General features: G+C 42.5%; 2 protein-coding genes across 3 annotated transcripts in view; one reads left to right on the plus strand and one right to left on the minus strand.

Annotated features, from left to right (window-relative positions):
* The window catches only part of UBR7 (ubiquitin protein ligase E3 component n-recognin 7), a 27531-nt gene extending 13102 nt beyond the window's left edge, over positions 1–14429 (minus strand). For both annotated transcript variants that reach the window (XM_053601913.1, XM_053601912.1), the window contains exons 1-6: positions 14063–14429; positions 10815–10948; positions 10077–10137; positions 8546–8641; positions 4026–4079; positions 3050–3155 (exon numbers count right to left, since the gene is read on the minus strand). In XM_053601913.1, the coding sequence (XP_053457888.1) occupies positions 3050–3155; positions 4026–4079; positions 8546–8641; positions 10077–10137; positions 10815–10948; positions 14063–14212 (601 nt within the window). In that variant the 5' untranslated portion in view covers positions 14213–14429. The remainder of the gene's footprint in view (positions 1–3049; positions 3156–4025; positions 4080–8545; positions 8642–10076; positions 10138–10814; positions 10949–14062) is intronic.
* GON7 (GON7 subunit of KEOPS complex) lies at positions 14412–23558 on the plus strand. Its single transcript, XM_053601914.1, has 2 exons — positions 14412–14674; positions 17645–23558. Exons 1-2 carry the CDS (start codon positions 14467–14469, stop codon positions 17737–17739), a joined length of 303 nt encoding a protein of 100 aa, XP_053457889.1. The 5' UTR covers positions 14412–14466; the 3' UTR covers positions 17740–23558.
* The last annotated feature ends 1920 nt before the right edge of the window (positions 23559–25478 follow it).

Below are 25478 nucleotides of genomic sequence, written 5' to 3' on the forward strand. Positions count from 1 at the left end.
CCAGTATTGGTGATCTTATACAAGAAAAAGAGGCCCTGATGGTAGCTTGTTTAGTCTTTCTGCCATGTGAGGACACACAGAAGTCTCCATCTATGAGAATGGGCCCTTACCAGACACGAATTCTGCTAGTGTCTGGTTCTTGAACTTTTTGGTCTCCAGAACTGTAAGCAATAAATTTCTTTCTTTCTTTTTTTTTTTTGAGACAGAGTCTCAACCTGTTGCCCTGGGTAGAGCGCCCTGGCATCATAGCTCAAAGCAACCTCCAACTCTTGGGCTCAAGTGATCCTCTTGCGTCAGTTTTTCTAGTTTTAGCACAGACGGGGTCTTGCTCTTGCTCAGGCTGGTCTCAAATTCCTAAGCTCAAGATATCCACCTGCCTCACCCTCCCAGAGTGCTAGGATTACAGGCATGGGCCACCTCGCCCGACCTCAGTTTTTCTATTTTTAGTAGCAACAGTCTTGCTTTTGCTTGGTTGGTCTTGAACTTGTGAGCTCAAGCAATCCACCGGCCTCAGGCTCCCAGAAAGTTTCTTATTGTTTATAAATTGTCCACTCTAAAAGTATTTTGTTATAGCAGTACAAATGGACTAAGATGCTACCACCTCCCCAACCAATAACATGTCTTACAGTTAACTATAACTTATTTTAATTCCATTTATCTTTTTTTTTTTTTTTTTTGAGACAGAGTCTCAGTATGTCACTCTCCAAGAGCTGTGTGTCACAGCTCACAGCAACCTCCAACTTTTGGACTTAAGCAATTCTCTTGCCTCAGCCTCCCAAGTAGCTGGGATGGCAGGTGCTCCCCACAATGCCGGGCTATTTTTTGACTGTAGTTGTCACTGTGGTTTGGCAGGCCAGGGCTGGGTTCAAACCTGCCAACTCCTGTGCATGTGGCTGGTGCTCTAAATGCTGAGCTATAGGTGCCGAGCCCAATTTATCTTTTTTTTTTTTTTTTTTTGTAGAGACAGAGTCTCACTGTACAGCCCTCAGGTAGAGTGCCGTGACGTCACACGGCTCACAGCAACCTCTAACTCTTGGACTTACGCGATTCTCTTGCCTCAGCCTCCCGAGCAGCTGGGACTACAGGCGCGCACCACAACGCCTGACTATTTTTCTGTTGCAGTTTGGCCGGGGCTGGGTCCGAACCCGCCACCCTCGGCATATGGGGCTGGCGCCCTACTCACTGAGCCACAGCCGCCGCCCCAATTTATCTTTTTTAATTGTTAAAAAAACTGCCACCTATGGCTCAAGCAGCTAAGGCGCCAGCCACATCCACCTGAGCTGGCAGGTACAAATCCAGCCCAGGCCCACCAAACAACAATGACGGCTGCAACCAAAAAATAGCTGGGCGTTGGGCAGTGCCTATGGCTGAAAGGAGTAGGGCGCCGGCCCCATATGTTGGAGGTGGTGGAGCCCCACCCACCCAAAAACTGCAAAAAAAAATAGCTGGGCATTGTGGCAGGCGCCTCCCAGCTACTTGGGAGGGGGAGGCAAGAGAATCATTTGAGCCCAGGAGTTGGAGGTTGCTGTCAGCTGTGATGCCACAGCACTCTACCCAGGGCAACAGCTTGAAGCTCTGTCTCAAAAAAATAAATAAATAAATAAAAACTGCACCTCCATTTTCTCTAATTCTAGTCTCACACTTACCATGCATCATGCCACCTACGTAGAAATTTGTTCTTGGACCAAGCACAGTGTCTCAGATCTATAATCCTAGCACTCTGGGAGACTGAAGTGAGGATTTATCTTTTTTTTTTTTTGAGACAGAGTCTCACTTTCTTGCCCTCAGTGGAGTGCCGTGGCATCACAGCTCACAGCAACCTCAAAGTCTTGGGCTCAAGTGATTCTCTTGCCTCAACCTCCCAAGTAGCTGGGACTATAAGCACCCGCCTCAATGCCTGGCTATTTTTTTGAGACAGGGCCTCCACTCTTGCTCAAGCTAGTCTTGAACTCAGGGAGCTCAGGCAATCCACCTGCCTCGGCCTCCCAAGTGCAGGTATTATAGGCATGAGCCACATCTCCTGGCCTTGAAGTGGGAGGATTATTTGAGGTCAGGTGTTCAAGACCAGCCTGAAAAAGAGTGAGACCCCATATATAATTTTTCTGAAAATAGAAAAATTAGCCAGATGTGGTAGTGCACGCCTGTAGTCCCAGCTACTCAGGAAGCTGAGGCAGGAGGTTTGCTTGAGCCAAAGAGTTTGAGGTTGCTGTAAGCAAGGCTCAGGCCATGGAACTCTGGCCTGGGTTACAAAGTGAGACTTTGTCTCAAAAATTAAATAAATTAATAAATTTATCCTCAGCTATCTTCTAACCAATCTATAAGTACCTTGTACAAAGGAATAAATATGTTTTCTGTATCTCAGAGTTCAATCAAAAATAGTTGCTAGGGGGCGGCGCCCATTGCTCAGTGGGTAGGGCGCTGGTCACATACACGGATGCTGGCACATTTGAACCTGGCCCGGGTCAGCTAAACAACGACAACTGCCACAAAAAAATAGCTAGGCGATGTAGTGGGTACCTATAGTCCCAGCTCCTAGGGAGGTTGAGGCAAGAGAATCGCGTGAGCCCAACTGTTTGATGTTGCTATGAGCCTGTGACACCATGGCACTCCACCGAGGGTGACATAGTGAAACTCTGTCTCAAAAAAAAACAACATAGTTGCTAGGCTTAGAGGCTGTAGCTCATGGCTAGGGCGCTGACCACATACACCGGGGCTGGTGGGTTTGAACCAGGCCTGGGCCTGCCAAACAACAATGGCAACTACAATAAAAAAAATAGTTGGGTGTTGTGGCAGGTGCATGTAGTCCCAGCTACTCGGGAGGCTGAGGCAAGAGAATCACTTAAGCCCAAGAGTTTGAGGTTGCAATGAGCTGTGATGCCACGGCACTCTACTGAGGACAATATAGTGAGACTCTGTCTCAAAATAAATAAATAAATAATAAAATAAAATGAAATAAAATAAAAAAATAGTTGCTAAAAATTCTGGATTGAACATATACATAGTTCACAAGCACAAGTTTGTAGCACACCAACTTCACAGAGATACTTACCTGCCCACTGTGCAGCATAAGGCCACAAGAAAGAACAACGTTTCATGCAAGCCTGGCACACCATCTCCTGGAAATCTCCACTCTCAGGAGGAATGGCACCAAGATGCTGTCAATACAGAAAATCAAATATTTTCTTATGATTATCAAATTGCTTAAATTTTGTTTATAAACAAATACAACAGATTATATCTTTATATATTATTTATTTATTTATTTTTTAGAGGCAGAGTCTCACTTTACCACCCTCAGTAGAGTGCTGTGGCATCACAGCTCACAGCAACCTCCAACTCCTGGGCTTAGGTGATTCTCTTGCCTCTGCCTCCCAAGTAGCTGGGACTACAGGCACTCGCCACAACGATGGCTATTTTTTGTTGTAGTTTGGCCAGGGCCGGGTTGGAACCCACCACACTCAGTACATGGGGCCAGTGCCCTACCCACTGAGCCACAGGCACCGCCCCTTTATAATTTATTTTTAAAGGAGTAATTATAATGTGAAATATAACAATTCAGGCTCTGTGCCTGTAGCTCAGCGGCTAGGGCGCCAGCCACATGCACCAGAGCTGGATAGTTAGAACCCAGCCCAGTCCTGAAAAAAAAAACAATGACAACTACAACCAAAAAATAGCCAGGTGTTGTGGTGGGCGCTTGTAGTCCTAGCTACTTAGGAGGCTAAGGCAAGAGAATTGCTTAAGCCCAAGAGTTGGAGGTTGCTATGAGTTGTGACACCACAAGACTCTACCGAGAGCGACATACTAAGACTCTGTCTCGAAAAAAAAAAAAATGATATATGTAACAATTCAAAAGGAAAAGATCCTTTGGGGTGGCGCCTGTGGCTCAAGGAGTAGGGTGCCGGTCCCATATGCTGGAGGTGGTGGGTTCAAACCTAGCCCTGGCCAAAAACCACAAAAAAAAAAAAGAAAAGATCCTTTATCTTTTTGTGAAGACAATGGCTTTAAAAAGTGAAAGTTTTCCTTACCCTTCCATGAAACCAGTCCTCACAGACTACACACTGGATCATCTCATCTGGAATCTAATAGAGAAAAGCAATTTCTTTGTTAAAGATTACACTGCATTTTGGGACATGGAAGTAACCAGGCACACAGTAGAATATTAAACAATTCTAATTCAAAACTGGGAGACCCCTGTCCATGCAAAGACACCAAAAAATTCCTTCTTTAGAGGCCGAGTATGGTGGCTCACACTTGTTATCCTAGCACTCTGGGAGGCCAAGGCAGGTGGATTGAATGAGCTCACAGGTTAAAAACCTGCTTGAGCCAGAGCAAGACCTCATCTCTAAAAATAGCCGGGAGTTGTGGCAGTTGCCTGTAGTCCCAGCTACTTGGGAGGCTGAGGTAAGAGAATCGCTTAAGCACAAGAGTTGGAGGTTGCTGTTAGCTATGCCATAGCACTCTTTCAAGGGTGAAAAAAAAAAACCCAGCCTGGCCTGCTAAAACAAAAAAAAAGTCTGTCTCAAAAAAAAAGAAGAAATTCCTTGGGAGGCACCTATGGCTCAGTGGGTAAGGGCGCCAGCCCCATCTACTGAGGGTGGAGGGTTCAAACCTGCCCCTGGCCAAAGTGCAATTAAAAATACATATATATGTATATAGCCGGGCATTGTGGAGGACATCTATAGTCCCAGCTACTTGGGAGGATGCAGCAGGAGAATCACCTAAGCCCAGGAGTTGGAGGTTGCTGTGAGCTGTGATACCACAGCACTCTACTGAGGGCGATGAAGTGAGACTCCATCTCTACAAAAAAAAAGAAAAGATCCTTCTATAGGATCTGGTATTACAAAGGGTTACAAAAGATAAGTACTTCCCAAGCAATAAGCAAAGCTCTTTCTTTTTTTTGAGATAGTCTTAACCTGTCACCATGAGTAGAGTGCACTGGCGTCACAGCTCACAGCAACCTCAGACTCTTGGGCTCAAGTGATTCTCCTGCCTCAGCCTTCCAAGTAGCTGGAACCACAGGTGCCTGCCACAACACCTGGCTATTTTTGTTGTTGTTGTTGCAGTTGTCATTATTGTTTTAGCAGGCCAGGCTGGGTTCAAACCCACCAGTCCTGGTATATATAGCCGGGGCCCTACCCACTGAGCAAAAGACACTGCTGATCAAAGCTCTTCCATATCAGTTACTTAACAGCTGATTCTCACAAGACTTTATGGGTAAGTAGGGCATTCCTACTTTCATATTATATATAAACGCAAGCCCAGAGACGTATTGTGGATTGACCAATGTAGAATGTGACAATTGAGACTTTTTACCACACCATGTCGCCAAGTAAACTGAAAAGTAAAAGAAAAACAAAAACCCTGAAAAGTAAATATTATAAACAATCTCTTGATAATACAGACAACAATAACTTCTCTGATTTAAATAAATTAAATAATTAAATAATTAAATGCTGGCCCTGGGAAAATTATACACCAAAAGACACAGATTATTTGGGGGATGATTTTCCTTTTATTTTCAGGCTTTCATACCTAATACACACACAACCTTGATTCAAAAGTATTATAAACACTACTTTATCCCATACTTTAAAATATCAGTTTTAAGGTTTTATTTTTGTTGAAGATATGTTGAATTTGTTCTATATAATTTAGTTCAATAATTATAGTTCCAAGACAATTAGAAATCAAGGAAGTGGCTCAGCACCTGTGGCTCAAGTGGCTGAAGTGCCAGACACATACACCAGAGCTGGTGGGTTCGAATCCCGCCCAGGCCTGCCAAACAACAATGACAACTACAACCAAAAAATAGCTGGGCATTGTGGCAGGCGCCTGTAGTCCCAGCTAATTGGGAGGCTGAGACAAGAGAATCACTTAAGCCCAGGAGTTGGAGGTTGCTGTGAGCTGTGATGTCACTGCACTCTACCCAGGCTGACAGGTTGAGACTCTGTCTCAAAAGAAAAAAAAAAAATCAAGGAAGAAGGCAAAAGGCTAACTTATCTAAATAAAAAAAGCACTCTCAAATGAGTAAATACATAAATAAAACCCGATCTAATCAAAACAAAGGTTGAGATTATGAAAGGACAATTCAGAGAGAAGGTTATTACAAGTGTCCAATATACTCATGAAAAGATGCACAATCCAAATCAAGAGGGGAAAGGAAAAAAAAATGTTTTTTTTTTTTTGAGACGGAGTCTCACTATGTAGCCCTGGGTAGAGTGCCATGGCATTACAGCTCACAGCAACCTCCAACTCTAGGGCTTAAGTGATTCTCTTGCCTCAGCCTCCCAAGCAGCTGGGACTATAGGCACCCACCACCACACCCAGCTATTTTTTGTTACAGTTGTTATTTTTGTCTAGCTGGCCTGGGCAAGGTTCAAACCCACCAGCCTCAGTGTATGTGGCTGGTACCATAACCACTGTGCTATGGGCGCCGAGCCAAAGAAAGGACAATTTTTTTTTTTTTTTTTTTTGTAGAGACAGAGTCTCACTTTATGGCCCTGCGTAGAGTGCCATGGCCTCACACAGCTCACAGCAACCTCCAACTCCTGGGCTTAAGCGATTCTCTTGCCTCAGCCTCCCGAGTAGCTGGGACCACAGGCGCCCGCCACAACGCCCGGCTATTTTTTGGTTGCAGTTTGGCCGGAGCCGGGTTTGAACCCGTCACCCTCGGTATATAGGGCCGGCGCCTTACCGACTGAGCCACAGGCGCCGCCCAGGACAATTTTTTTTTTTTTTTTTTATTGAGACAGAGTCTCAAGCTGTCGCCCTGGGTAGAGTGCTATGGCATCACAGCTCACAGCAACCTCAAACTCCTGGACTTAAGTGATTCTCTTACTTCAGCCTCCCAAGTAGCTGAGACTACAGGCACCTGCAGCAACATCCGGCTATTTTTTTTTTTTGGTTGTATTGTCATTGTTATTTGGCGGGCCAGGGCTGGATTCAAACCCACCAGCTCCAGTGTATGTGGCTGGCACCCTAGTTGCTTGAGCAACAGGTGCTGAGCCAAAATAACAAAATTTTTAAAAATTGGTAATAAATAGGGTTGACAAGAGTGTGGGGGGAAAAAACACTATCATATACTATTGGTGTTGGACCCTTTTGGCATACATAATCACAACTGTTTTATTTATTTATTTATGGTGGAGTTAAATTGTATAACTCCACCCTCTAGGTATCCATTCTACATAAATACTTGCAGGAGTCTATACTCAGTTACATTACTGTATGTTCTTTACAATGGGAACAAAACTGATAATGCCATTCTCCTACAGAAGAACTGGTAGATTAACGATGGTACATCAAACTATGGATACTCTACAGCACTCAGAATGAGACAGATTTGTATTGTTGACATATAAGAATGTCCATTATATTCCTTCAATAAGTGAGAAAAGCTAATTGCAGAAGTAAATGTACAGAATTGTCACTTTCATTAAAGGAAGGGAAACTACACATTGAAACATATATTCACGGGCGGTGCCTGTGGCTCAGTGAGTAGGGCGCCGGCCCCATATGCCGAGGGTGGCGGGTTCAAACCCGGCCCCGGCCAAACTGCAACGGAAAAATAGCCGGGCGTTGTGGCGGGCGCCTGTGGTCCCAGCTACTCGGGAGGCTGAGGCAAGAGAATCGCGTAAGCCCGAGAGTTGGAGGTTGCTGTGAGCCGTGTGACGCCACGGCACTCTACCGGAGGGCGGTACAGTGAGACTCTGTCTCTACAAAAAAAAAAAAAAAAAAAAAAGAAACATATATTCACTCAATCATTTTTACATGCAGTGTAAAAGGTCTAAAAACATACACACCAAAAAGTGCTAAAACAATGGTTATGCCTGGAAAGTAAGAAGCGCAGAAGCACAGAGCTCTTTTCAAATTTTGTATACCTTTATCATTGAAATTTTCCCCAAATATGATCTGCAGGAAGTACTTGAAATTTTTAAGAGAATGCAGTTCATACATCTCAATTTCTTTCCTTCAAGGGAGGCAAGAAGTTGAAGGCCATTTAACTGTTTGGGGGCGGGGGTAGGCAGGCAGGCAGGAAAGAAGTTCTGATCTTAGGAAAGTTCTCTCCAATGTTTCATTCTTATAAGAATGAGAATTGGCGCGGCTCCTGTAGCACAGTGGTTACAGTGCTGGCCACATACACTGAGGCTAGTGGGTTCGAACCCGGCCCAGGCCAGCTAAACAACAACAACTGCAACAAAAAATAGCTGGGGATTGTGGCAGGCACCTGTGGTCCCAGCTGCTTGGGAAGCTAAGGCAGGAGAAAGCTTAAGTCAAGAGCTGGAGATTGCTGTGAGCTGTGACGCCATAGCACTCTAACGAGGGTGACAAAGTGAGACTCTGTCTCAAAAAAAAGAATGAGAATAGGTGAGATCTGCACCAGTAATAGATCCAACCCAGTTTCATGAGGGATAAATCTAGAACCCTTTCACCATCATGCAATCCCTCCTGAAGAGTAATAGAGGCCCAAATATGACAAGAAGCTGAAGAGTCAAGGCTAGAGATGATGTATATAGTCTCAGGTTTCAACCTCCAATTCTCTTACCTCATCTTCAGGATCAGGATAAGGTCGCTTGCAAGTGCAATACAATCCAAAAAAGTTGGCATTGTACTTATTGCCAGAATTTACCCTTGCTTTGTCCTGAAATAGAATATTGATTTCAATATATAATATGATCTAATTTTAACTATAATTTCATACATCATAAAATTTCTGAATTCAATAAATTTCTATACCTAGTACTCTGGGAATCTGAGGCAGGTGGATTGCTTGAGCTCAATAGTTCAAGACCAGCCAAGAGCGAGACCCAGTGTCTAAAACTAGCCAGGTATTGTGGCAGGCGCCTATAGTCCCAGTTACTTGGGAGGCTGAGGCAAGAAGATCGCTTGAGCCCAAGAATTTGAGGTTGCTGTGAGCTGTGACACCACAGCACTCTGCCAAGGGCAATAAAGTGAGACTCTGTCTCAAAAAAAAAAAAATTAAAAAATATATAAATTTCTACAGTAAATATTTTCCCACTAGAAACTGGTCTTTAATTTTCAAAGTATGAAGAAAGAATAAAAACTTCTATTAAAGGAATACTTTTCCAGGATACAGGAAAATATTAAAATTTATTTTTTTTTACCTTTGTTGTAGCAATTAGAGGAAATTAAATTAAATTCACTAAAATGGAGAGATTTAATCATAAATATTAATTATCAGCTATGTGAACTGATACTTGTAATTTCAAAGTTCTTTTTTATGCACAGTTGTGAGAGCCAAGACCCTCAAGAGGCAAAGAAATTGCCAAAACTAACCTCCAAAAGAAGGAAAAAGATGACAGTTTTAGTAATTACGACCGAATAATGCAATATTCCTTTCTCTTTCATTTCTGTTATTTCACTAAAGTATATTATATAAACATAGTTTTTTTTTTTTTTTTTTTTTTTTTTTTTTGTAGAGACAGAGTCTCACTTTATGGCCCTCGGTAGAGTGCTGTGGCCTCACACAGCTCACAGCAACCTCCAACTCCTGGGCTTAAGCGATTCTCCTGCCTCAGCCTCCCGAGTAGCTGGGACTACAGGCGCCTGCCACAACGCCCGGCTATTTTTTGGTTTGCAGTTTGGCCAGGGCTGGGTTTGAACCCGCCACCCTCGGTATATGGGGCCGGCGCCTTACCGACTGAGCCACAGGCGCCGCCCATAAACATAGTTTTTATTAGCCAAAAAGCAGTGAAAAAAATTCTCTGTTCTTGTAGCCCACATTCATTATCACCAAGTTTTATTGGTAAAAAAAAAAAACAAGTTTTGAATCTTATCCCTTGCGTTAAGTCTCAGAGAATGAGCACACCACATGATTAAACCTGAATCACTTTAAAAAACACTTCCCCAAAAAAACTTTTCATATTAACTACAATCTCTATTACATCCTCTGAAGAGGATATTTAGTTTTTTCAACAAAATAAAAACAGGAAATATCTATGTGCAAAGAACAAGAACTTCTGTTTTTAGAAAATAAAGGTATTTGCTTTTTACCCACTTGAGCAAACACCAACCTCGCTCCTTTAAATACATTTATAGTTATTGTGCTTACTTACAGGAAATAATTTGCATTCCAAATTTTTAAACTTGCTATTTCCACAATCACAACGAAAATTTCTGAAAAAAGGAGGAAAAGCCATTTTTATTTTTCTTTTAAATTTAATGAAGTATTCTTTAAACTCAAGGAATAGCCTCCTCTTCCTTTTCCAGCTCATTTCTAGAATCTAAAAAGTGGCTTTGGTTCCTATTCATGTATCCAATTTGTAATTTCTTCAACATGTAACAATAAAATATTTTACAGATTTGGAAATTAATATGTTTGAAGACCAATATCTATATTACACACAAAAAGACACAAGTAAAATAATGGCAGAATATGAATAGTTTAAGTTTGTACCATAATTACATTTTAAAAGGTCCTCACCAGTTATATTATAAAAAATAATTACATTAAATTTCATGACTAGGTGTGGTAGCTCATGCCTATAATTCCAGCCAGCCCTTTCAGAAGACTGAGGGAGGAAGATTGCTTGAGCCCAGGAGTTCAAGACCAGCCTGGGCAACATAGTGAAACTCTGTCCCTACAAAAAATTTCAAAAATTAGTCAGGCATTGTGGTATGTGCCTATAGTTCTGGCTACTTGGGAGGCTGAGATAGGAGGATCACTTGAGCCCAGATGTCCAAGGCTACAAAGTTCACTAGTACATAACTACTTTGAATGAAAAAACAAGATTCAGTAAAAAATGCAATTTCTAAACATTTAGAAAGCAGTCAGCCACAATCTCTATGCTTACCTTTTAGTATAGAGCTCAAATAGTTTATGACTTCCGTGACATTCATAACTGCAAGCTAGACAGATTCCTGCTGGTTCTTCTCCCTCTGGGGTGCAGGTACTACAGGCATATAGTGCTTGTCTCTTTACTGAGCCCTAAAAGACAGCCCCAAAATGGAAAAGAGAGAATAAATTAATGAAATTTCATAGCTACCTAATACCCACACTATGATCTGAAAAATAATTAAAATCAGATTATCTGTGGTCAAGATCTTTCTGTAAAAATCATTAAGACTATTCAAAAGATATAAATAACAGAGTACTAAAATATTGTTGAATGTTTCATATCTATACTAGTACTTGTTTTCTTTTCTTTTTTTTTTTTTTGCTGGTAGATAATTTTCTTTAATCATAAAAGTAATATATGCTTGTTAAAGAAGTGTAGGTAAAAATGGAAACAAGCTAGGGGATGGGGTCAGTTATTATAATCTCATTCCCCTACTAGTACTTGTTTTCATAGTATTTTTTCTTAAAGTGATAGCAAGTTTAAATTGTCAATCTGCTATGAGTAAATTGGTCGGTTTAATCATTTTTACATATGAAAATGTAGAAGAATGTGTATAGATTTATTCAAGTAATACCACATTTTAATTTTGGAAAATGTTTGTAAACCAAGCAAAGAAAATCAATACATGAAAAGAATTTGGGGGGCGGTGCCTGTGGCTCAGTGGGTAGGGCGCCAGCCGCATATACCCAGGGTGGCAGGTTCAAACACAGCCCTAGCCAAACTCCAACAAAAAATGAACAACCAAGCCGGGCGTTGTGGCAGGTGCCTATGGTCCCAGCTACTTGGGAGGCTGAGGCATAAGAATCACCTAAGCCAAGGAGTTAGAGATTGCTGTGAGCTGTGACAGAGCTGCACTCTACCAAGGGCGATAAAGTGAGACTCTGTCTCTAAAAAAAAAAAAGAAAAGAATTTTTAGGTTCGGGGCCTATAGCACAGAGGTTACAGCACCAGCCACATACACTGAGGGTGGTGGGTTCAAACTTAGCCCAGGGCCAGCTCGGACAATTACAACAAAAAAATAGCCATTGTGGTGGACGCCTGTAGTCCCAGCTACTTGGGAGGCTGAGGCAAGAGAATCCCTTTAGCCCAAGAGTCGCTATGAGCTGTGACGCCATGGCACTCTACTGAGGGCAACATAGTGAGACTCTGTCTCAAAAAAAAAACGAAAAGAATTTTTAGGAGATGCATGTTGAAAGTATTCAGAGGTGCATTGTCACCATGCCTGCAACTTACTTGCAAATATGTAGTTAAAAATGTAATCAACAAGCAAGGTGGCTCCCATCTGTAATCCTCCCACTCTGGGAGGACAAGGCAGGTGGATTGCTTGAGCTCACTAGTTCAAGACCAGCCTGAGCAAAAAGCGAGACCCTGACTCTACTAAAAATAGAAAAACCAAGGCAAAAAAAATCACTTGGGGGGAAAAAAGAGCCCAAGAGTTGAGAGTTGCTGTTAGTTATGACGCCACAGCACTCTACCCTGGGTGACAGCTTGAGACTGTCTCAAAAATAAATAAATAAATAAATAAAAATTAATAAAAGCAAAATGTATTATACACATACATAGAAAAAACAAATGTGGCAAAATGTTAAAAAGTAAATACATATAAGACATATACAGGAGTTTATAATATTAATCTTTCAACTTTCTGTAGATTTAAACTGTTTCAATAAAAACTTGAAGGAGAAACAGGCAAAACTCATAGAAAACTTGATAATGGTTACCTTCCTATAGAAGGAGAGAGACATGGGGAGGATTTCGGATACCAGTAAAGTTCCATTTCTTGATCTTTTTTCCAAACCATACACATGATTTGTGCAAATTTCCTTACATTTTACTACAAAAATATAAAATTTTAAAGAAGCTAGTTTTATAAAGTTAACTATATTTCAAAGATAGCTTACACATAGACAGGACCACTACTATTTCTTGTCTTTTTTTTGTTTTGTTTTGTTTTTTAAGAGAAGCAGGGAAAAGGTGTTTTAGTAATGACCAAAGGTTTTAATACCAGTCATCATCTCTGGTATCTCTGGATACCAGATATATTCAACAATCTAACCACTTTGTAGTGTAAATTTGATTAACTATGACAACTGGTATTATGATCTCAGTTTACACCATGCAATGAATGGGAAGTCTCTCCCCTCATCCTGCCCAGTGTTTGGCTTTACTTCCCTGCCTAGGTAAACCTTCTCTCTCCTACTAATCATCCTTTGTTAGTTTTCTTCCTATCCATCCACGCTTCTCCATTTTGTACTTAGAGATACAGGCTGAGTCACCAAACACTACATAACACCCCCTCAAACCCCCGTTCACTGTGTCTTCTAAATGCCGAACAGAACATTTTCTCCTCTCCTCCCTTCCCTTGCCAGAGCCACCTGCTGTTCTTTTTATTTTTATTTTTTTTTTTGAGACAGAGTCTCACTTTGTTGTCCTTGGTAGAATACCATGGCGTCATAGCTCACAGCAATCTCAAACTCTTGGGTTCAAGCGATCGTCTTGCCTCAGTTTTTCATTTTTAGTAGAGACGGGGTCTTGCCCGAACCTGTTAGCTCAGGCAATCCACCCGCCTCAGCTTCCCAGAGTGCTGGATTACAGGCGTGAGCCACCAGACCAGGCCCCACCTGCTTTTCTCTTTCCCGTATGTTTCCAGGGAGAGAGGCAGCTTTCAGATAGACATGGTACTTGCTTCGTTTTGCAAAAAAAAGTAATAGCCAGCACTTGTCAAACTAAAACTGCAGAGAAACTAGTTATCAAGAAACCCACCCCACACGAGAATTTCAAATCCAGAGCTCTTTCTTTTGATTATTTTGACTCTCCCATTCGGTCCCTAATAAATACATAGTCCTTGCACAATAAAACTAGGAGCAAATATGGTCTTGATTTGACAGGTCTCGGAAAGGTTTGTGAAAAGCAGCAGGGGCACCAAGAGACTGGAGAAGAAGCACAGAGTAGCTGCTCCAGGGCCAAATCCCAAAAGAGCTAGATAGAGTGAGGGAGAGGGGCTCCTACCGGACACAGGGTGAAGAAGGGTCCCCAGAAGGCTGAGGATAAAAGGGAAACCGAGCATGGGAAAAGGAAGGCCACTACGACCGGCGGTCCCGGACCCCCACGGGGGGACGACTGCGGCAGGCGGGAACAGGGAAAGCCGGGCCAGGAACAAGAGGTTCTGCCAGGGCTGGGGAGAGGCCCGGCCGCGCGCCCACCTGCGCATAGGAACACTTCTCCGAGTCGCTGCCCCCCAGGACGGCACACGCCTCATTCTCCAGCTCTTCATCCTCCTCAAGAACATCGACCAACGATACTACAGGCTCCAGCTCCGACTGCCGCCCAGTGGACCCCTCTGCTCCAGCCATCCTCAACTGTCACCCGGACCACGGCTCGGCCCCGGCGGAGGCGGGAAAAGCAGCCGCGAGGCGAGCAGCCAGAGGAGGAGAGACCTGAGTGCCATGAACCAATCGTAAAGAAGGAGAGCAAAGGGGAGGGGCGGAGCAACTTCCCATAAGCGGAAGTCACTCCTCTCCCTTCTCCCGCCTGCGCCCGCGGCGGGCTGCTTTCCGCTTCCGGGTGGCGCTTCCTTCAGGCGCTCTCGTGAAGCTGAGCGGCAGCCATGGAGTTGTTGGGAGAGTACGTTGGGCAGGACGGGCGGCAGCAGCGGCTGAAGGTATCCTGTGAGGCGCCGGGTGACGTCGATCCTTTCCGGGGACTGTTGTCGGGCGTGGCCCAGATGAGGGAGCTGGTAACCGAACTTTTCGCCCCTCTGGTACAGCAGGAATCGCGGCACCAGCGGGCTACGGCTCCGGACCAACTCCTGGAGGGTGAGCTCTGAGATAGTGCTGGGAGGGCGGGGCGCTCAGGGGACCTCTGCTGGGGAAGCCCGGTGTAGAGTGACAGACTCGGAGAAAGTGAGCCTGGGGAAGGAGAATTGCATCTAAAAATTGCGTTTACCATCGTGTTTATCCGGGCGTTTTCACAACTCATATCACAAAACACGCGCTGTGCCTAATACTCTGTGCCAGGCGCTGTGCAGAGCTCTGAAAAAGAATTAGAATCCTGCCCTTGTGGAACACAAGAGGATTAGGCAGGCAGACGTTTGTTAAAAGAGTGAAACTGTGGTTTCTTTGGCTCTCTGTAGATACTGCAAACCGAGAGAACCCCGGAAGGCTTCATAGAATAAATCTCGACCTGAGTGTTGAAGGATGAAAAAGAGTTTGGGGCTGGGCGCGGTGGCTTACACCTGTAATGCTAGCACTCTGGGAGGCCGAGTGCATCGCCTCAGCTGATAAGTTCAAGACCAGCAGATCAAGAGCGAGACCCCGTCTCTACTAAAAATAGAAAAATAGCCGGGCATAGTGGTGAGTGCCTGTAGTCCCACCTACTTGGGAGGCTGAAGCAAGATGATCGCTTGACCCAAGAGTATGAGGTTGCTGTGAGCTGTGACGCCACAGCACTGTACCCAGAGCGACAGAGTGAGACTCTGTCTCAACAAAAACAACAAAAAATCACAGACACGTTTGAAAGAATGCTAATTGTTGGGCGGCACCTGGGGCTCAAGGAGTAGGGCACCGGTCCCAAATGCCGGAGGTGGCGAGTTCAAACCCAGCCCTGGCCAAAAAAAAAAAAAAGAATGCTATTTGTTGCAGAATAGGAATGGGTTCTGAAGGTTGGAGCAGACTTCACTTTAACAAGTCTTAACTCTTAGAGACTCCTTTCTCATATCCCACTTTGTTCTTTGAAAGTAGAAACATGAAGTTTGCATGGATTTTAAAAAATTGTCTTGGGGAGGGACACAAAAAAATCGTCTTGAATGCAAAAAGAAAGTGAACCTGAGAACTCGATATTGGAGTCAGGATTTACTGTTTAGGAGTTTAAGCTCCTAAACAGAACAGTATTTTATTTTCCTTTCCATCTTGAGAATTAGATCTTGATAATGTTGATGTTGGCTATAATCAAAAAGAACAATAACGAGTGTTGGCTAGAATGTGAAGAAATTGGAGATCTTGTACAGTGCTGATGGAAATATAAAATGGTGGGCCCACTTTCAAAAAGTTTAGTAGTTCCTCTATGACTTAGCACTTCCTCTGCTGGTTCTCCCAATAGTACTGGAAACATATTCACAACAATAACTTACACATGAAAGTTCATAGCAGCATTATTCATAATAGCTAAAAAGTGGAAACACAAATATCCTTCAACTGATGCATGCATAAACAAAATGTTATATATCCATACAATGGAATATTATTTAGCAGTAAAAGACTGAAATATTGATACAAGCTACAACATGAATACACCTTGCAAACATTATGCTAACTGAAAGCCAGACACAAAGGGGGGTACATGTTGTATGATTTCACGTATATGAATGTCCAAAAGAGGCAAGTCCATAGAAGTAGAAAGTAGATTACTCAGCCAGACAGTACACACCTGTAGTCCCAGCTATTTAGGAGGCTTCAGTGGGAGGATTATTTTTGCACGGAAATTCGAGTTCAGCCTGGGCAACAGAGCAAGACCCCATCTCTGAGAAAAAAAAATTCTTTAAAAACGAAAGTCACTCTTGGCTGGGCACCTGTGACTCAGTGGGTAGGGCTCCAGCCACATACCCCCAGGCTGGCAGGTTCAAACCCAGCCCAGGCCTGCTAAACAACAATGACAACTGCAACAAAAAAATTTCCAGGCACTGTGGCAGGCACCTGTAGTCCCAGCTACTCAGGAGGCTGAGGCAAAAGAATCCCTTAAGCCCAAGAGTTTGAGGTTGCTCTAAGCTGTGATGCCACAGCACTCCACTGAGGATGACAAAGTGAGACTTTGAGACAAAAGAAAAAAGGAGGAGCCACGTCTGTGCCTCAATGAGTAGGGTGCTGCCCCCATATACTGAGGGTAGCGGGTTCAAACCCAGCCCCGGCCAAACTGCAACAAGAAAATAGCCAGGCATTGTGACAGGCGCCTTTAGTTCCAGCTACTCTGGAGGCTGAGGCAAGAGAATCGCCTAAGCCCAAGAGCTGGAAGTTGCTGTGAGCTGTGACACCATGACATTCTACCTAGGGCCACAAAGTAAAATTCTGTCTCTTAAAAAAAATAGGAAAGATACTAATGGTTGTCAAGGAGGTTGACTACTAATGCCTCTTCTGGACATTCATATACGTGAATGTAGCATTTCTTTTTGCAGTGTTGAAAGTGTTCTAAACCTAGATAGTGGCGATAGTTGCACAAGCTACTGGATATACTAAAAACCACAAACTGTACACTTTAAAAGAGTGAATTTTATGGCAAATGAATTAATACCGCCAAAAAAGAAATGATGAGAAAGAAAAATTTTTAACTTGTAATTCCCTAAATCTTTTCTTTTTCTTCTGTTTGGGTTTTTCTTTTCTTTGTTTTTTTTGGGTTTTTTTGAAACAGAGTCTTACTCTGTCACCCTGGAAAGGCTGCCCTGACATCATAGCTCACAGCAACCTCAAACTCTTGGGCTCAAGCAACTCTCTTGCCTCAGCCTCTTGACTATAGGTACCCACCACAAGGTCTGGCTAGTTTTTCTGTTTTGAGTAGAGACAAGGTCTCGCTCTTGCTCAGGCTGGTCTGAAACTCCTGCTCAGGTGGTAAACCGGCCTCGGCCTCCCAGAGGGCTAGGATCCACCACGCCTAGCCTTCAGAATCTTTTTATTCTAAAATATGCATAGTTTTATTAATCTCTAGATTGAAATGTTCTCATTGTCAGCCATTTAAGCTGTTTCTATTTCTTTCAACCACTGAACATATTGTCATACAACAAATATTTATTTTAAAAGGTGATGATGAAGATGATACAGAAGATGAAAATAACATTGATAACAGACCTAACTCAGATGGACCATCTGCAAAACGGCCAAAACCACCATCTTAACAATAGCCTTATAAAATGTTAAAGACTGTTACTACGTGATAATCATCACACACTACCGTTTAAGGACAACTTGTGTTCTAATTTGGGACAGCTTTGTCAAAGAGAAAACTGTTTCTAGCAAAAAGGTAATGTTTAGAAATGAAATTTGTTTTCTTGAATGAGAAATAAATTCTAGGCCATGGAAATAAAATAGAATTCTTCTTAATGTGTAAGATCCTCTAAGTTGGCAATTGAATTTTTATCATTTATCATTTTATAATTTTCATTATCATTTTAAAATAACTATTGAATTAAATTATGTAGTGCCTATATCTTTTAACTTTTCTTATAAAGGGTACATTTATAGGCAGTAACATTTGAAAGAACTGACATGAACAAGGTGAAATTTGGGTATTAAATGTAAAAATGTCAGTTCTTCGTAAGTAGAAGGAAAATAAGAGGTTAATACTGAAAAGAGGGTGGCACCTGTGGCTCAATGTGTAGGGCACCGGCCCCATATACCAAGGGTGGTGGGTTCAAGCCTGGCCCAGGCCACCCAAACAACAATGACAATTGCAACAAAAAAGTAGCCGGCCATTCTGGTGGGTGCCTGTAGTCCCAGCTACTTGGGAGGCCGAGGCAAGAGAATCACTTAAGCCCAAGAGTTGGAGGTTGCTGTGAGCTGTGATGTCGTGGCACTCTACCCAGGCCAATAAGGCTCTGTTTCAAAAAAATTAAAACACTGTCATATAGTTGTCATAAATTGTCATTCAGGGCAAAAAAATTCAGACTAAATACAAAACACTGGTGCCTGTAGCTCAGTGGGTAGGGTGCTGGCCCCATATACCGAGGGTGGTGGGTTCAAACCCAACCCTGGCCAAACTGCAAAATAAAAAAATCACTAGGCATTGTGGCAGGCGCCTGTAGTCCCAGCTACTTGGGAGGCTGAGGCAAGAGAACTGCTTAAGCCCAAGAGTTTTGAGGTTGCTGTGAGCTGTGATGCCATAGCACTCTACCAAGAGCGACATAATAAGACCATATCAAAAAAAAATCAAGCATGGCGGCGCCTGTGGCTCAGTGAGTAGGGCGCTGGCCCCATATGCCGAGGCTGGCGGGTTCAAACCCAGCCCCGGCCAAACTGCAACAAAAAAATAGTGGGGCGTTGTGGTGGGCGCCTGTAGTCCCAGCTGCTTGGGAGGCTGAGGCAAGAGAATCACATGAGCCCAAGAGTTAGAGGTTGCTGTGAGCCGTATGACGTCATGGCAGTCTACCCGAGGTGAGTACAGCGAGACTCTGTCTCTACAAAAAAAAAAAAAAATCAAGCATGGCCCAGGCTGCACTCACTTGTAGCTCACACCTATAATCCTAGCATTCTGGAAGGCTGAGTTGGAAGATGGGGGGAAGAGGACCTCAGGAGTTTTAGACCAGCCTGAGTGAAAACAAGACCCCATTCTTTACTAGACTTTAAATACAAAATGTGGGCAGTCCCTGTGGCTCAGTGGGTAGGGTGCTGGCCCCATATACCGAGGGTGGCAGGTTTGAACCCACTTATATTTAAAGTCTGAATAGAAAAAGATTAGCTGGGCTTTGTGGCAGGTGCCTATAGGTACCTATGGTCTAAAATTCTACTGGCACTAGAAGTAACTTCTAGAAACAGTAGTTTAAATGAGTGTTTTTGGGTCCAAGGTATTGAACACCATCTGGAGTTGTATACTATAGCTCTAGGAGCTGTGACACTTGGTGCATCATAGGTGGTTTGGGAATCAATTATCTTCGTGATTATAACTTGAGAATTTCTCAAGGGCTCCCACCACCACTTTTAACCTTGTCTGAGAATGTGTATGTTTTTCTCTGCATCAAAAAGTAAAATTCCAAGACAACAAAACAAGTAATCACAAGAAGTGTTGGAAAATAGGCTCATTTTTTTTTTTTTAGACAGTCTCATTATGTCGCCCTCGGTAGAGTGCTGTGGCGTCACAGCTCACAGCAATCTCCAACTCTTGGGCTTAAGCAATTCTCCTGCCTCAGCCTCCCAAGTAGCTGGGACTATAGGTGCCCACCACAACACCTGGCTATTTTTTGTTGCAGTTGTCATTGTTTAGCTGGCCAAAGCTAGGCTCAAACCTGCCAGCCTCAGTGTATGTGGCCAGCGCCGTAATGGGTGCCGGGCTGAAAATAGGCTCATTTCAAATCTTGGCCTTAAAGAGACTGTGTCAATACATGATGAAATATGAAAGAACTTAACTAAAGTAGAACATGTGACAGATTGTGCTGTGTACTTAATAGTAAATGTTAACTTTTAACCTTTACTTTGTCCACAGAGTGAACTAAATTGGTTTTGCAGTCTAGCGAGAGAAGTGTCCAGGGGCAATAAGAATTACTCATTCAATAAAAAATTATTGCCCTTGTTCTAGACATGATGCCTATAGCAATGAACAGATAAAATCTCTGCCCTCAACAGAGTTTAGATTCTGACAAAATATATATCATCATGTGATGATAAGTGCTGTGGAGAAAATAGAGGATGCTTCATTTTAAATAGGGTGGTCAGGGCAGCCTCACTAAGGTGACATTTGAGCAAAGGTTTGAAGGTTAAGGAATAGGCCAGGGCTAAGCATCCAGATAACACACTGAGCTGGAAAATCACGGTTTTCCAGCACATTCAAGAATCATCAGTGGCTAGAGTGGAGTCAGGGCAGGATGGAGAGTAGTAGAAAGTGAAGTAAACGAAAATGGTGGAGCAGGGCCACATATTTAGGACTTTGTATGCTATGATAAGGACTGTGCTTTTTCTTCTGAGAAGATAAGCTATGGGGAGATTTTTGAGAGGGTAATATTTTTTATTTATTTACTTTTCTTTTTTTTTTTTTTTTGAGACAGGCTTGAGTGTTTCCTCAGGCTTGAGTGCCTTGGCCTCACCCCAGCTCATAGCAATCTCAAACTCATAGGTTCAAGCAATCCTTCTGCCTTAGCCTCTAGAGTAGCTGGGACTACAGGCATCCACCACAATGCCTGGCTAATTTTTCTATTTTCAGTAGAGACAGGGTCTCACTCTAGCCCAGGTTGGTCTCAAACTCCTAAGCTCAAGAGATCTTCCTGCCTCTTCCTCCCAGAGTGCTAGGATTACAGGCATGATCCACTACACCCAGCAGGAATATTTTCAAAGGATCCTTCTGGCCACTGGGTTGATAACAGACTTGTAGGGGACTCAGAAGCAGATTTTGGTAGATGGAGAGATCAGCAGCTTGGTTTAGGGTAAGTTAAATTTCAGATGCCTGGTTAAGACATCTTAGTAAACATATCAAGTAGACAGTTGGGTATACAACTGGAGCTCACGAGAGAGATCAACATGTCATAAATTTAGGTATTTGAAGCCATGAGCCTCGAGTTTGAATAGGAAAGAAAACTGAGGCATACCAATATTTAGAAGTTGAACAGATTCTCAATAAGGAGCCAGCAAAGACAGCCTAAGAAGCTGGTGAGGAAGAATACAAACGAGGAAAGAATCTAGAACTGGGCCATGAAAATGCATGGCAGCTACTTGCCGCATGTGGTATTTAAATTAATTACAATTTAAAATTTAGTCTCTGGCTGGTTGCCTATAGCTCAGTGATTAGGGCAGTGGCCACATGTTCCAGGGCTGGCAGGTTTGAACCCGTCCTGGGCCTGCTAAAAAAAAAAAATAGCCTGGCGTTGTGGCAGGAGCCTATAGTCCGAGCTACTAGGGAAGCTGAGGCAAGAGAATCACTTGAGCCTAAGAGTTAGAGGTTGCTGTGAGCTATGATGCCATGATACTCTACCATGGGTGACAAAGTAAGACACTGTCTCAATAAAAATTAAAAAGTAACAAAAAAAAATTTAGTCTCATTTATATTGGCCACATTCCTAGGGCTCCTTTTTAGGCAGCTGGTAGCTACTGATTTGAACAGCACAGACATAGAACATTTCCACCATGGCTAAAATTCCAGTGGACAATGCCAGTCCAGAAGCCAACTGAGGGAAGTATCTCAACAGGAAATTCAAAAACTGCTAATAAGTAAATTGAGGACTGAGACTTGACTATTGGATTTGATTATGTATTAGTGACCATACCCTCTTGACAAGAGAGCAGTTTTGGCATTGTGGAAAGCAAAAGTCCTGATTCAGGACAAACTAGAGGATTTGAAGTCGGAAGACAGAGAACTCTATTTAAAGATTTGCGATTAGAACAGCTGCAGTTAATTTACTGTAAAATATTTGCTGAAGCTATTTCAAAGATAAGCACAAATCTCATGACTAACAGTGGAATTTTTAGTAAATGGTACATAAAAACCCCATGGACCAAGGCCAGGCGCAGTGGCTCTCTCCTGTAATCCCAGCCTTTGGGAGGCCAAGGCAGATGGATTGCCTGAGCTCATGAGTTCAAGATCAACCTGATAAGCCGGGCATTGTGGCGGGTGCCTATAGTCCCAGCTACTTGGGAGGCTGAGGCAAGAGGATCACTTGAACTCAAGAGTTTGAGGTTGGTGTGAGCCAAGACGCCACAGCACTCTAACAAGGGCGACCAAGTGAGACCCCATCTCCAAAAAAAAAAAGAAAAACCCATGGACCAGTGATTCTCAACCCTAAGAGAATCATTTTGAAGAATTTTTTGGGGGGTGGGGGGACAGAGTCTCACTATGTTACCCTTGGTAGAGTGCTGTGCCATCACAGCTCACAGCAACCTCAAACTCTTAAGCGACTCTCTTGCCTCGGCCTCCCAAGTAGCTAGGACTACAGGCACCTGCCACAACACCCAGCTATTTTTTGTTTTTTTTTGTACTTGTCATTGTTTGGCAGGCCCAGGCCAGGTTGTAACCCACCAGCCTTGGTGTATGTGGCCGGCACCCTAACCACTAAGTTACGGGCACCAAGCCCATTTTGAAGAATTTTTAAAACTCGATTGCCTGGGGCCCACTCCAGAGACTGATATAACTGGTTGGAAAGGGATGCTGGCATTGTTGTGTTGTTTTGTTAGCATTGTTTGTGTGTGAGAAATTTTGCTTTGTTCCTTGTACAGCCAAAGTTCAAGACCCACTCACGACCTTAGACCAAAATATAAATCCTAATACATAATGTTTCCCAACTATAGTCCAAAATGATAAGCAACTTTGTATGCTGGAGAATTTATAAAGTGATGGCATGTATTTGATGCACAGATGAGTCATGTGGTATTGTGGTTAGCTTTTTTGACAGTGCTTTGGAGATTGAAATGTTATATCCATAAAGTAAATCAACACTAGATAATCTTGAAAAAGACTAATACCACCTATGGTGAACAAACATACTGCTTTGATTATTTTATGGGTGTTGTTACTCATAGGAACACTTTATCTGATGACACTTTATCTGATGACACTTCTCTCCCCAAAAAGTATTTGCGAATTGCAAAAGTTTTGAAATAAAATTAAATGATAAACTTTAAGGCAGTGTTTTTCAACCTTTTTTTAATCTCACAGCACCCTTGAACCTATAGTTAAAACTTCCACAGCACACTTAAATTATGCTGACCCTCCCCCCTCCCCCCAAAAAAAAGAGTGAAAAAAAAAAAAAAGAACATCCTGGCTTGGCGCCTGTAGCTCAGCAGCGAGAACACCAGCCACATACATTGGAGCTGGCAGGTTCAAATCCAGCCCTGGCCTGCCAACCAACAATGACAACAACAAAAACTAGCCAGGCTTTGTGGCAGGCGCCTGTGGTTCCTGCTACCTGGAGGGCTGAGACAAGAGAAATCACTTAAGCCCAAGAGTTTGAGGTTGCTGTGAGCTGTGACCCCATGGCAGGGGGCAACATAGTGAGACTCTGTCTCAAAAAAAAAAGAACATACGGCGTATTGAACTTCTTTTAAAAATAATTTAATTAACGATCTTTAAAAATTTTTGCAGCACACCAGTTGAAAATCATTGCTTTAAGGAATCACAGTTTTTACTTTAAAACTGATAATCTCTTCCCATATGCCGGAGGTGGCAGGTTCAAACCCAGCCCCGGCCAAAAAAAAAAAAACACACACACAAAAAAATAAATAAATAAATAAAAGAAGAGAAAATAAAACTGATAATCTCTTTAAAAACAGAAAATGTTATGTAGTAACCAAAGCTCCATGAAATTACATATTTCCTCAATTCAGTTATCTATTCCCTGTACTGGCACCTTTGAAAAAATAACACCAGGCATGTTTCAGGGAAAAAATTCAACGGGATTATTTCATTTTGCATGTAGTTGAAAATAGTTAAATCATAGTGAGATATAGGTCTATTTTTCTCATACTCTGAAGCAAATATTTACTAGTCACGGTTCCTAGCATGCTTGTCCCTTCCCTGAAGTCCCTGAAGCACTTAAATATTTGCCAGTCAGCCTGCTACACAAACCTGTATTCACTACATGTATTGTGATGTTAATATGAAATAAATGATCTACGGATCGTACAGAGCTTTCGTCTTCATCAATTTCAACCTCCTCCTCAATTTAAGAGCTAAGAGATTTAAAAAAAAATTCTACCTTTCCCTCTTTACCCTCTAAAGAATGCTTTGAATTATTACTTTCATAAGCTGTGACTAATCAACCACTTGGATAAGTAATTCCTAAATAATCAAAAAGTAGATTAACCTAGCAATCTGAAACTCAGTAATTACATTTGGGAACATTACATTAATCTCATTATTTTAATATTTCTACTGTGAAAGCAATATGATTTTCAAAAACAGAAAAGGACTGAACATTTCTAAATCTCAAAATACTAGAATTTAAAGTATAAAAGACATAGTATCTATTTCAATAAAAAGGAATTAACCACTTCACAAGTGGCAAACTCACAAATGGCATTCCATCAAAGACTGATAAAACAGGCGGGGCCTGTGGCTCAGTTGGTAAGGCGCCGGCCCCATATACCGAGGGTGGCGGGTTCAAACTTTGGCCTCGGCTGAACTGCAACCAAAAAATAGCTGGGCATCGTGGCAGGCGCCTGTCGTCTCAGCTACTCTGGAGGCTGAGGCAAGAGAATCGCTTAAGCCCAGGAGTTGGAGGTTGCTGTGAGCTGTGTGATGCCATGGCACTCTACCGAGGGCCATAAAGTGAGACTCTGTCTCTACAAAAAAAAAAAAAAGACTGATAAAAAACTGAAATAACTTTTTAAGCCACTACAAGTCTAACAAAACAGGAAACTCAATAATTGTCCTCAAATTTTTTTCTTTTTTGAGAAGCAGTATAATGTAATGATAAACGAGTTGCAGATCTGAAGCTAAGACATCCTGGGTTCAAATTCTAACTCTTCCACTTAACTTGCTGTGATCACGGGCAAGTTATTAATGCCTGTGTGCTTCAGGTTTCCTCTTCTGTAAAATGGCACTAGTACTAGTATACTTGCCTCATAGGGACTAGCATGAAGAATAAACAAAGTAGTATATCACTAATAAATAATGCCTGATAACTCAAAAGATGCAAGTGATTTGGCTATCTCACCCTCACAGAAAGACATTTCAAACTGCTGCATACTTGGAAGATTCAGTGTATTATATCAAAAGATATATCATTTCAGCAACTAGACCTCTGAAGATAGTAAGGGAGATAAATTAGACTGAGAAAGAATATGATCATCTTGCTTTTGCATTACAAAGGTACTACCTTTAAGTAAAACCTTGCTATGAAATGCTCTGGTCAAATCAGACACAGCATGAAAGTGAAGTTGCTAAGAACCTTTCAGATTTTCAGTAGCTTGAACAAATTTAGAAAACTTTTTTCAATAA

This window comes from Nycticebus coucang, chromosome 9 (assembly GCF_027406575.1).
Source record: "Nycticebus coucang isolate mNycCou1 chromosome 9, mNycCou1.pri, whole genome shotgun sequence".
NCBI classification, from domain to species: Eukaryota; Metazoa; Chordata; class Mammalia; order Primates; family Lorisidae; genus Nycticebus; species Nycticebus coucang.